The sequence below is a fragment of the Gymnoscopelus braueri genome (genome assembly GCF_963280865.1).
Source record: "Gymnoscopelus braueri genome assembly, chromosome: 21".
NCBI classification, from domain to species: Eukaryota; Metazoa; Chordata; class Actinopteri; order Myctophiformes; family Myctophidae; genus Gymnoscopelus; species Gymnoscopelus braueri.
Genome location: NC_137623.1, coordinates 1054433 through 1067708, shown reverse-complemented (window position 1 = coordinate 1067708; position 13276 = coordinate 1054433). Strand labels below are relative to the sequence as shown.

The window sequence follows — 13276 nt, the reverse complement described above, 5'->3', positions numbered from 1 at the left end:
ACACACACACACACACACACACACACACACACACACACACACACACACACACACCTGCAGAGCCAGGGGCTTCCAGCGCATGTTTTTCAGCAGCGCGGGGGCGGAGCTGAGCGTGCTCTGTGGGCGTTTCTTCAGGGTCAGAGACACGCCCCCCTTGTCAGCCTCAGGGAGCCAACCAGGTTGCGGAGCTGCCAGCCCACCTGGGGGGGGAGGGGGGGGGGGGGGGTAAAGGACACAACCATACGTTTACAGAGCGGATTCGTACACATAGTATCTACACACACATATTGTCAAGGACCCCTGGGGGTCTTTGAGGATTTATTTAAAATATTGGATTTATTTAAAGTAATGGATTCTGACAGTTTGTCATCAGAAAGCCAAGTACGGATTTTGAGTTCAGAACCGAGGGCTTCCTCAGCCTGCATTGTGTCTGAGATCTTCCTCAGCCTGCATTGTGTCTGAGATCTTCCTCAGCCTGCATTGTGTCTGAGATCTTCCTCAGCCTGCATTGTGTCTGAGATCAGGAGGTGCTGAGTCGTCAGCGAACCAAGAACAAATTGCAGTTACAGGCTGCTTTCATGTCGTTAATGTATGGGAGGAACAGGAACGGCCCTAGCATGCTTCCTTGGGGAACCCCGCTGTTCACTGGGAGGAACGAGGACATGGTTCCGTTGATTTAAACCACTTGTTCTCTTCTCTAAAGTTTATATTATGTTTGTCAAAACCAGTCTCCCTCAGCTTCTTCAGTAGAACTGAATGATTTACAGTGTCTAACGCCTTTAGGAGCTCCAGCAGCACTTGCCCGAGTCTAATCCTAAGCCAAGTATAGTAATACACACACACACACACACACACACACACACACACACACACACACACACACACACACACACACACACACACACACACACACACACACACACACACACACACACACACACACACACACACACACAGAGAGAGAGAGTGTCTTACCACAGTCTGGTGGTTGACTTGTATGACCTCATCTCCAGCATGGATCTTCTTACAGCGATCAGCTGGAGACTAGAGAGAGAGAGAGAGAGAGAGAGAGAGAGAGACAGACAGAGAGAGACAGAGACAGAGACAGAGAGAGAGAGAGAGAGAGAGAGAGAGAGAGAGAGAGAGAGAGAGAGAGAGAGAGAGAGAGACACAGAGAGAGAGAGAGAGAGAGAGAGAGAGAGAGAGAGAGAGGAGAGAGAGAGAGAGAGAGAGAGAGAGAGAGAGAGAGAGACAGAGACAGAGAGAGAGAGAGAGAGAGACAGAGACAGAGAGAGAGAGACAGAGAGAGATACAGAGACAGAGACAGAGAGACAGAGAGAGAGAGAGAGAGAGAGAGAGAGAGAGAGAGAGAGAGAGAGAGAGAGAGAGAGAGAGAGAGAGAGAGAGAGACACACACACACAGAGAGAGAGAGAGACACACAGAGAGAGAGAGAGAGAGAGACAGAGAGAGAGATAGAGAGAGAGAGTGAGAGAGAGAGAGACACAGAGAGAGAGAGAGAGAGAGAGAGAGAGAGAAGAGAGAGAGAGACAGAGAGAGGGGGGAAGAGAGAGAGAGAGAGAGAGAGAGGAGAGAGAGGTGTAGTGTAAATCGAGGAATGACACATATAATACCAGATTGTACCCTCTATAGGCGGCTTTCCATATACATGGACTTACCTAGCCCCACCCCACACCGCCCACCACAGCGACGGTTTCCACTACAATGAAGTGGGTAGAGTGGTGTGTAAGTGGTACTAAACTGGTGCCTAAAAAGTACCCAGTCTTGGGTAGGTCTGAGCTGGGCTAAGCGGGTCTAAAGCTGTGCTGCTACTGATTGGTCGGCTCACAGCTGTGTCTGTCCACTCAGGTCTCTGTAAAATGTAAACACTACGGTAGCAGTGTTGCCATGTCCACTTATTATAAGCGACATTGGGCTTATTTTCTGTAAAGTTGCTTGTAAATATTGGTAGTACTTTTACTCCACTAGCAATTATCTGAAAACGTATTAGTTACTAGTTACTAGTTACTTTTCAGATATAAATGATTACATTATAAAACATACATTAACCACTTAAGCCCTATTTTATACCTAGGCTATTTGAAAATAGCCGATCTACAAGCTCACAACGCATCGCATCATTGTAGATCTGCTATTTTCAAACATTTTAGTACTTACTTTTGTACCTTAATTACATTTTGATACCAATAGTTTTTGTACTTTTACTCAAGTAATTCCAGACTTTCTCTTGTAGAGTGCTTCTACATTGCAGTATTGATACTTTTACTTAAGTAAAACATTTGAGTACTTTTTCCACCACAGCTTGTTTCTAAAATGTAGTTGATTATTTGGGGCTTGTTTCCATATGTTGTTGAAACCAGTGGTTCTTAAACATTTTCATGTCAAGGACCCCCAAATTAATATGTATTTGTCAACATTATATATGTATATATATTTTTTAAATAGCAGATGCACACACTCACAATGCGTCGCATCGTAGATCTGCTATTTTCAAATAGCCGTAGATAGTCGCTTCTTTTGGGATTGTTTTCATAGACCTGATTGCTTATTTTTTTCTGCTAAACCTGGCAACAATGAATGTGCGACGATACACGCTAATAATGTTTTTTATATAAGTGATGGCAACGTGTTTAGACACCACACAGGTCTTCCCAACAATAGCGAAGATTAAAGTCAGGGTGAACATGGCCAAATAATAACTTAAGAGCCAAACTAGCTCTGAGGAAGCACGCTAGCATTTAGGCTAACCCTGTAGCCTGAGGCTAAGTTGGTGTGTTAAGAAAGGGGCGTTGATTTCCTTCGGGAGGGGAGGGGAGGGGAGGGGAGGGTGGGGATTTGCGAGTGGGGACTTTTGTGCAATGGAAACGCAAGACATTTTGAAGCGGTGCGGTGCGGTTCTGGACTGTACTGGACAGTGTCGTGCTTAAGCTGTGATGGAAAAGGGGCTTATAAGACCCTCTATGAGACCCTCTATGAGACCCTCTATAAGACCCTCTATAAGACCCTCTATTAGACCCTCTATGAGACCCTCTATAAGACCCTCTATGAGACCCTCTATGAGACCCTCTATGAGACCCTCTATAAGACCCTCTATGAGACCCTCTATGAGACCCTCTATAAGACCCTCTATAAGACCCTCTATTAGACCCTCTATTAGACCCTCTATGAGACCCTCTATAAGACCCTCTATGAGACCCTCTATAAGACCCTCTATGAGACCCTCTATGAGACCCTCTATAAGACCCTCTATTAGACCCTCTATGAGACCCTCTATAAGACCCTCTATGAGACCCTCTATGAGACCCTCTATGAGACCCTCTATAAGACCCTCTATGAGACCCTCTATAAGACCCTCTATGAGACCCTCTATGAGACCCTCTATAAGACCCTCTATAAGACCCTCTATGAGACCCTCTATGAGATCCTCTATAAGACCCTCTATCAGAATCAGAATCAGTTTTATTGTCACATCACAGGTTTACAGGAGTAAAAAAGTGGGTGAAATTCTTTTTTGTACATCGTTCCCATCGCAACGTTAGTTTCCATAGAAGAGGGGGGGGGGGGGGAAGAAGAGGGTGGGGGGCAGGTGGGAAGGAGATCTATAAGACCCTCTATGAGACCCTCTATAAGACCCTCTATAAGACCCTCTATGAGACCCTCTCTATAAGACCCTCTATGAGACCCTCTATGAGACCCTCTATAAGACCCTCTATGAGACCCTCTATGAGACCCTCTATGAGACCCTCTATAAGACCTATGAGACCCTCTATGAGACCCTCTATGAGACCCTCTATAAGACCTATGAGACCCTCTATGAGACCCTCTATGAGACCCTCTATAAGACCCTCTATAAGACCCTTACCCCCTCTGTGGTTCCTGTGATCACGTGTAGGCCGTCATATGTCGACTTGATGTACATTCCCTGAGGGTGAGACAGAGAGAGACAGTGAGAGAAAGACAGACAGACAGACAGACAGACAGACAGACAGACAGACAGACAGACAGACAGACAGACAGACAGCCAGACAGACAGAATACCAAGGCCCTCATTGGAAACAAGTCCGCAAGGACTTTTATGAACGGACCTGTTAGACAAAGTATTTTAAATGTAACTGTGCTGTTTTACATTTTTTTGCCTAATAAAATATTCAATCAATTAAAAAAAAAAAAACAGACAGACAGACAGAGCACATATTTAATTGTCACCCTTTATTCTTTCTTCCTTTTCAACAGGAAAAAGCATTGACATACCATTCAGTTCTGTGACCAGGGGTCAACATTATATCTTTGCCATGTGGACATAGAACACACAAACCTAACCTCTATGTCCATGGTGAGGGCCCGGGGTGTCATAACTTGCTTTATTTTAAAAAACATGCTTTATTATAAAACCCGTAATTTTGCAAAACTCGGAAGGTGCCGAGATGTGTATATTGATGGCACATGTAATAGATGTGTATATTGATGGCACATGTAATAGATGTGAATATTGATGGCACATGTAATAGATGTGAATATTGATGGCACATGTAATAGATGTGTATATTGATGGCACATGTAATAGATGTGTATATTGATGGCACATGTAATAGATGTGAATATTGATGGCACATTTAATAGATGTGTATATTGATGGCACATGTAATAGATGTGAATATTGATGGCACATTTAATAGATGTGTATATTGATGGCACATTTAATAGATGTGTATATTGATGGCACATTTAATAGATGTGTACATTGATGGCACATGTTAGTTTCCCCCATCCGTACATGCAGTTTGTCTCAATCCATGTTAAATACATGAACAGAGAGGAGCCCCTGACCATGTGCCTTGCAATGGGCAAAACGGTGGGCCAGTACAGGCATATCCTTGCGCATGTAAAGCGCAAGGTACGGCGTGTCACACCGGTCACCGATGGAGACCACAGCGAGTCATAAGTGACTTTGAGAGCTCCCTCTTTCTGGCTATCCAGTCTGAGATACCCGAAAGCCGAAATGTGTTCCTCAACGTAGTGCGAATGTGCGTGCAAAGTTTCACCGCAATCGGACGCTGCGTTCATAATTTGCAGCATTGTGTTCAAAACGGGCCACTCCTGCAAACTTTAGATGTCATTCTTAGCCAATCAGGATGTAATATGAAAAATCAAACAGATCAGTCTTGATCACATGACTATAGAGATCATGTGTACCGATTTGCGTGATATTTTTATAAAATCTGAAGGCTTAATTTAGGAGGTTTTTCACCATTACTGTAGAGGTTTTTCCGTCTGACTAGGGTTGTGTTTGGAAATGAGCACAGAGAGCGTACTCACGTCTTCAGAAGTTTAAACAGCAAGTAACAGCATTTTCATCTCCTTGGCAACCAGTGTCGTGGTGACACTTATGCACAATATTTATAACGACAAGGCTGTGTGGTAGGCGATCTTGATGCGAAGAAATACGTTAGACACACTCTCTGACATAAGCAGAATGTTACCGACCCCTAAGGGTCCATTTTGACCCTGGCAAAATGTTACAGACCCCTAAGGGTCCATTTGGACTCCCTGGCAGAATGTTACTGAACCCTAAGGGTCCATTTGAACCCCCTGGCAGAATGTTACATACCCCTAAGGGTCCATTTGGACCCCCTGGCAGAATGTTACAGACCCTTAAGCGTCCATTTGGACCCCCTGGCACTCCTTGGACCCGACATGGAGAACCAGTAGCTCACTTGATTTTCCAACGCAACTGTCGCCTTTGTGTGATTGGCCAAACTTTGCATGACTGTTTGTGCGTCCGTCATTATCATTACGGTTCATCAGAACATCACAGTATGGCGGTGCATAACTTTAGAGTTCGACAGAAGATCGAAGATCGGAGATGTTCTGCTGGGCGGTACGTCCAGATTCCTGGAAACCTGGGAATCTGAGAGGACCAGATGACACCTGTCAGGCTGTGGTCACCGTAGGACACAAGCTGTACTCCTTCGGAGGGTCCGGTGGATATTGGACCTGGACATCAGCCTGTCAGATCAGTGTGTACATCTTAAGCACGGTGGGTGAAGTTGCCCCGGGTGACAACAAGAAGACGAGGAGAGCACCCCCCTGAGGTTCCCAACATGCGCGCAGGCCACTCGGCCGTGCTGGTAGAGGACATCGTCTACATCTGGGGGGACAGGTATACTCATGATAACCAGCTGTATGCGTTCAACGTCGACGCCCGTGGATGGTTGGAAACAGGGGTTTCTGGGACTGTCCCAGAGGCGAGGTCCCGACACTCAGCTTGTGTCTTAGGGAAGGTCATGTACGTCTATGGAGGTCTCCTTGCCAAAAGATGTGTGGGTGAATGCAACAATGACTTGTACAAGTTGGACACCACCACGATGGTCTGGTCTTTAATCAACACCAGAGGAGCTCCGCCACTTGCATCATCACATCACTCTGCCACCGTCATCGGGACAAAGATGTTTGTATTGGGGGGCTGGGGGGGATGGGGGGTCTTCGGGAGCAGGGAAAGACAGTTTGGATTTGGGGGCCCGCATGAGGAGCGGGTCCGCAACTGCAACAACATCAGAGTTTTTGAGACAGAGACCGACTGCTGGCTGAGCATCACTCCTTCTACACAGATTCTTCCAGCAGAAGGCTGTGATCATTCAGCCTTTGCCTACAATGGAGAGCTGTACGTATTCGATGGCCACAAGACCTTCAATGATCTGTGGAAGTTCAATTCAAAGACCTTCTCCTGGAGGAAGGTCGAGCCCAAGGGGAAAGGCCCGTTTAAGACGTCTGATATGCACTGTTGCATGGTGGGAGAATGTGTCATCCTCTTTTGGAGAGAAATGTTCATCTTAGACTTGAGTCCTAGTCTGAAGACCTTATGCAAGATGGCTGTTATTCAGTACCGTCTGGATCAGTCTGAACTCCCACGAGATATCAGGTGGGAACTGGCAGTCATGACATCAGTTGGGAACTGGCATCAAGTGGGAACAGGCATCAGGTGGGAAATGGCAGAGGGTGGGAAATGGCAGCAGGTGGGAACTGGCAGAGTGCGGGAACTGGCAGCAGCTAGAAATGCGTGCAGCCTTTCTACCCCGGCTCTCAGTAGCCTCGCCCGGTAGGGCCCCTACGCTCTACATTAGAACGGTGGGCGTTGTCACATTATGTTAGAGCCCGAATACCCAATCTCAGCACCGGCCTCACTGGCTTGCATCGTTAATCACTAGACTCTCAATCCACACCTCTGGGGTTCGACTCCCGTTGAGAACACAACTCTTTCCAACAGCCGCCGACTACTTTTTTTTCGCCGTTGTCTAGATGGCTGAGATGGTTACGCTGGATAGCATGACAGAGCCTATTTACAAATAAAAATTAAGAAAACCAGCAGGGGCGGGTAGTGACACGCATGTATCCGAATAAAGCAACCTATTATCGGCATGGCCCCTTCAAAAGTCCCCTTGCGTCACTTTGGCTGGTGGCGGGGAAACCAAACTGCTCATTGGCTGAAGGAGAACAAACTCCTGTTTGGCTGAAGGGGAACGAACTGCTGATTGCCTGAAGGGGTTGTCAGTCAACGGTACCATACAGGCCTGTAGGCCAGACTCCTTCCTGAAATCAAATGCAAATGAGATTTCCGGAGGGAGGAGGGTTTACCAGGCTAGTTGAATACAGCTTGTTCTGGAGGGAGGGAGGGGGGTTTACCAGGCTAGTTGAATACAGCTTGTTCTAGAGGGAGGGAGGGGGGTTTACCAGACTAGTTGAATACAGCTTGTTCTAGAGGGAGGGAGGAGGGTTTACCAGGCTAGTTGAATACAGCTTGTTCTAGAGGGAGGGAGGGGGGTTTACCAGGCTAGTTGAATACAGCTTGTTCTAGAGGGAGGGAGGGGGGTTTACCAGGCTAGTTGAATACAGCTTGTTCTAGAGGGAGGGGGGTTTACCAGGCTAGTTGAATACAGCTTGTTCTAGAGGGAGGGAGGGGGGTTTACCAGACTAGTTGAATACAGCTTGTTCTAGAGGGAGGGAGGGGGGTTTACCAGACTAGTTGAATACAGCTTGTTCTGGAGGGAGGGAGGGGGGTTTACCAGACTAGTTGAATACAGCTTGTTCTAGAGGGAGGGAGGGGGGTTTACCAGACTAGTTGAATACAGCTTGTTCTAGAGGGAGGGAGGGGGGTTTACCAGACTAGTTGAATACAGCTCGTTCTAGAGGGAGGGAGGGGGGTTTACCAGGCTAGTTGAATACAGCTCGTTCTAGAGGGAGGGAGGAGGGTTTACCAGGCTAGTTGAATACAGCTTGTTCTAGAGGGAGGGAGGGGGGTTTACCAGACTAGTTGAATACAGCTCGTTCTAGAGGGAGGGAGGGGGGTTTACCAGGCTAGTTGAATACAGCTTGTTCTGGAGGGAGGGAGGGGGGTTTACCAGACTAGTTGAATACAGCTTGTTCTAGAGGGAGGGGGGTTTACCAGGCTAGTTGAATACAGCTTGTTCTAATCTAGAGGGAGGGAGGGGGGTTTACCAGACTAGTTGAATACAGCTTGTTCTGGAGGGAGGGAGGGGGGTTTACCAGGCTAGTTGAATACAGCTTGTTCTAGAGGGAGGGAGGGGGGTTTACCCATATATATAGAAACCTAGATACCTCATTGGCCTCTGCAGTTCATTGTAGCCACTGGTATCTCAATACAAGGCTCTTCCGCAGGGCTGTTTTACTACTGACCAATCACAGCGCGTCTAACTGACTAGTTGCTGCGCGGCTGCCTCTTACGAAAAGACCCGCCCCACCTGCCTCTGATTGGCCTACCGAACGCCCCCTTCTGTGACGCACACGGAAGTTTCCAGCTTGCCCTGCTGAAGCGGAAGGAAGTGGGAGGCTAGCCCAAGCCTTACATGGGCTAGCCCTGCGGAACAAGGAAGCGCGCCCGAGATACGAACGCTTCAGAGCCGAAGGAGGCGTCTACCTTTATATGTCAGGCTAGTTGAATACAGCTTGTTCTAGAGGGAGGGAGGGGGGTTTACCAGGCTAGTTGAATACAGCTTGTTCTAGAGGGAGGGAGGGGGGTTTACCAGGCTAGTTGAATACAGCTTGTTCTAGAGGGAGGGAGGGGGGTTTACCCATATATATAGAAACCTAGATACCTCATTGGCCTCTGCAGTTCATTGTAGCCACTGGTATCTCAATACAAGGCTCTTCCGCAGGGCTGTTTTACTACTGACCAATCACAGCGCGTCTAACTGACTAGTTGCTGCGCGGCTGCCTCTTAAGAAAAGACCCGCCCCACCTGCCTCTGATTGGCCTACCGAACGCCCCCTTCTGTGACGCACACGGAAGTTTCCAGCTTACCCTGCTGAAGCGGAAGGAAGTGGGAGGCTAGCCCAAGCCTTACATGGGCTAGCCCTGCGGAACAAGGAAGCGCGCCCGAGATACGAACGCTTCAGAGCCGAAGGAGGCGTCTACCTTTATATGTCATTGATTGATTGATTGATGTAGTTTATTTAGAAAGACATGAGAATAGTACATGACAGTACATAACAGTACATGGAAGTACAAATTCACAATACAAGGTCTACTAAACTGGAACTCTCATTAAGCACTGAGCTTGTTTAAGATGAGAACCCCATGCACACAAATCATGATGAAATATAAGAGGCAGGCAGATATACACACTACTATACAGAATGTCATACAATCAGCTTTCAGGTTACTGGTATGACGAGAGAAAAAAAAATATAAATATATACAAAAGAGGAAAATGAAGGAGGGGGGGGGGGTAGGGGGGGTAGGTTAAGACTTAGACAGGGGCCATTTTCGAATTGCAGCCTCCTGAAGGTGTATCTTTAGGGCAGTTTTGAAAGTGAGTAGGGTTTTACACTCCTTTACTCCTTTTGGTAGGGCATTCCACATTTTTGCTGAATAGCATGAGAACGAGTTCATTCCCTTTGTTGTGCCAAATCTGGGTTGAACATGATTCGTGGAGCTGCCTCTGGTGTTATGATCATGGACTTCGTTAACGTTTATGAAGTATTTTGACAAATACAGGGGGATCCCAATGTTGTGGTGTATCTTGAAGACCAGGCCCATAGCAAGTTGCTGTACTCTGTCCTCAACCCTAAGCCATCCAATCCTAGCAAAATGAGCAGGGGTTAGATGGGTTTTGTGATTGAGGCCAAGAAGTAGCCTTACAAGTTTGTTTTGGGATGTTTGGAGTCAGGCTAGTTGAATACAGCTTGTTCTAGAGGGAGGGAGGGGGGTTTACCAGGATGTGTGTGTGTGTGTGTGTGTGTGTGTGTGTGTGTGTGTGTGTGTGTGTGTGTGTGTGTGTGTGTGTGTGTGTGTGTGTGTGTGTGTGTGTGTGTGTGTGTGTGTGTTTGTCCATTTCTACAAATGTCTTCTAAATCCAAGTCTTGATCAAGACTTGGATTTAGAAGACATTTGTAGAAATGGACACACACACACACACACACACACACACACACACACACACACACACACACACACACAGTGTATTATTTACCAGGCCTTCTGAGGGTCTGATGTTGGTGAGATGGACCAGCTCTAGGTGGGCCGACTGAGACACCAGGGGGTCCGACGACACGCACACTATGTGTTCACACACCTCTGACAGGGTCTTACACTGTGGGGGGGAGAGAGACACTGTGTTACACTGGAGAGAGAGAGACACTGTGTTACACTGGAGAGAGAGAGACACTGTGTTACACTGGAGAGAGAGAGACACTGTGTTACACTGGAGAGAGAGACACTGTGTTACACTGGAGAGAGAGAGACACTGTGTTACACTGGAGAGAGAGAGACTGTGTTACACTGGAGAGAGAGAGAGACTGTGTTACACTGGAGAGAGAGAGACACTGTGTTACACTGGAGAGAGAGAGACACTGTGTTACACTGGAGAGAGAGAGACACTGTGTTACACTGGAGAGAGAGAGACACTGTGTTACACTGGAGAGAGAGAGACACTGTGTTACACTGGAGAGAGAGAGACACTGTGTTACACTGGAGAGAGAGAGACACTGTGTTACACTGGAGAGAGAGAGACACTGTGTTACACTGGAGAGAGAGAGACACTGTGTTACACTGGAGAGAGAGAGACACTGTGTTACACTGGAGAGAGAGACACTGTGTTACACTGGAGAGAGAGAGACACTGTGTTACACTGGAGAGAGAGAGACTGTGTTACACTGGAGAGAGAGAGAGACTGTGTTACACTGGAGAGAGAGAGACTGTGTTACACTGGAGAGAGAGAGAGACTGTGTTACACTGGAGAGAGAGACACTGTGTTACACTGGAGAGAGAGAGAGACACACTGTGTTACACTGGAGAGAGAGAGACACTGTGTTACACTGGAGAGAGAGACACTGTGTTACACTGGAGAGAGAGAGAGACACACTGTGTTACACTGGAGAGAGAGAGACACTGTGTTACACTGGAGAGAGAGAGACACTGTGTTACACTGGAGAGAGAGAGACACTGTGTTACACTGGAGAGAGAGAGACACTGTGTTACACTGGAGAGAGAGAGACACTGTGTTACACTGGAGAGAGAGAGACACTGTGTTACACTGGAGAGAGAGAGACACTGTGTTACACTGGAGAGAGAGAGACACTGTGTTACACTGGAGAGAGAGAGACACTGTGTTACACTGGAGAGAGAGAGACACTGTGTTACACTGGAGAGAGAGAGAGACTCTGTGTTACACTGGAGAGAGAGAGACACTGTGTTACACTGGAGAGAGAGAGACACTGTGTTACACTGGAGAGAGAGAGACACTGTGTTACACTGGAGAGAGAGAGACACTGTGTTACACTGGAGAGAGAGAGACACTGTGTTACACTGGAGAGAGAGAGAGACTCTGTGTTACACTGGAGAGAGAGAGAGACTGTGTTACACTGCTGTCTTACACTGGACTATGGAACAGATTATTACATAAAGTGACGTTGAGCCAAAACCGGGAATCTCCGTGAAGTCAATCTTTTAGATTTGTTTTGTTTTTTTCCACAAGGGAGGGGCTAGCACAGCTCTGGAATCACCCATGGTGCCTCTGAGAAGGAAGGGACAGATGGGTCACCGTGCTCCCGTCCGCTTCCATTCTATATCTCATAACTTTTTACAATGGGGAAAAAACACTCATTTTCCATCCGAGATCACTCCACCATGGTGACTGGTGTGAGAGATGTTATTGTTCCAGGCGTTATCCAGGACCATCCACCATCCTGCACGCATGCATTGTTTACAATGGGGTGCTCGTCGTGGAGTCTGCAGCTGTAAACAGCGCAGCGTTACAAGCGGTGAGATCTCTGGCACTCAACGTCACTTTTTTTAATGAAACTCTGGGCTTTTATAGCCTCCTGGAGGCACCGGGCCCAGGTGCTCTCCAATGAGCAATCAGCCCCACCCTGCTCCCCTATAGGACAAGAGTTAATGCAAGGCATTCACACCCACAACCACCCAGACTATAATATGGGGCATCACATTAAAGAGTTAAAAGCATCTGATATGTAGACGACCTGCTCTGTTTCCATGCTTTACACCAGAGGTGATGCAACTTTGATGATCCAGAGGAACACTATATTTACACACTCACTCCAGAGGAACACTATATTTACACACTCACTCCAGAGGGAACACTATATTTACACACTCACTCCAGAGGAACACTATATTTACACACTCACTCCAGAGGAACACTATATTTACACACTCACTACAGAGGAACACTATATTTACACACTCACTCCAGAGGAACACTATATTTACACACTCACTCCAGAGGAACACTATATTTACACACTCACTCCAGAGGAACACTATATTTACACACTCACTCCAGAGGGACACTATATTTACACACTCACTCCAGAGGAACACTATATTTACACACTCACTCCAGAAGAACACTATATTTACACACTCACTCCAGAGGAACACTATATTTACACACTCACTCCAGAGGAACACTATATTTACACACTCACTACAGAGGAACACTATATTTACACACTCACTCCAGAGGAACACTATATTTACACACTCACTCCAGAGGAACACTATATTTACACACTCACTCCAGAGGGACACTATATTTACACACTCACTCCAGAGGAACACTATATTTACACACTCACTCCAGAGGAACACTATATTTACACACTCACTCCAGAAGAACACTATATTTACACACTCACTCCAGAGGAACACTATATTTACACACTCACTCCAGAGGAACACTATATTTACACACTCACTCCAGAGGAACACTATATTTACACA

The 13276-nt window shown here is 46.8% G+C and overlaps 1 protein-coding gene across 1 annotated transcript in view; it reads right to left on the bottom strand.

The window, feature by feature from the left end:
* Positions 1–13276, bottom strand: part of LOC308077558 (connector enhancer of kinase suppressor of ras 2-like) — a gene marked incomplete at both ends in the record, with an annotated part of 72351 nt that overhangs the window by 28206 nt on the left and 30869 nt on the right. The window contains 5 exon segments of the mRNA XM_080418306.1: positions 55–161; positions 164–200; positions 976–1044; positions 3882–3941; positions 10506–10625. Coding sequence (XP_080274432.1) covers positions 55–161; positions 164–200; positions 976–1044; positions 3882–3941; positions 10506–10625 — 393 coding nt within the window.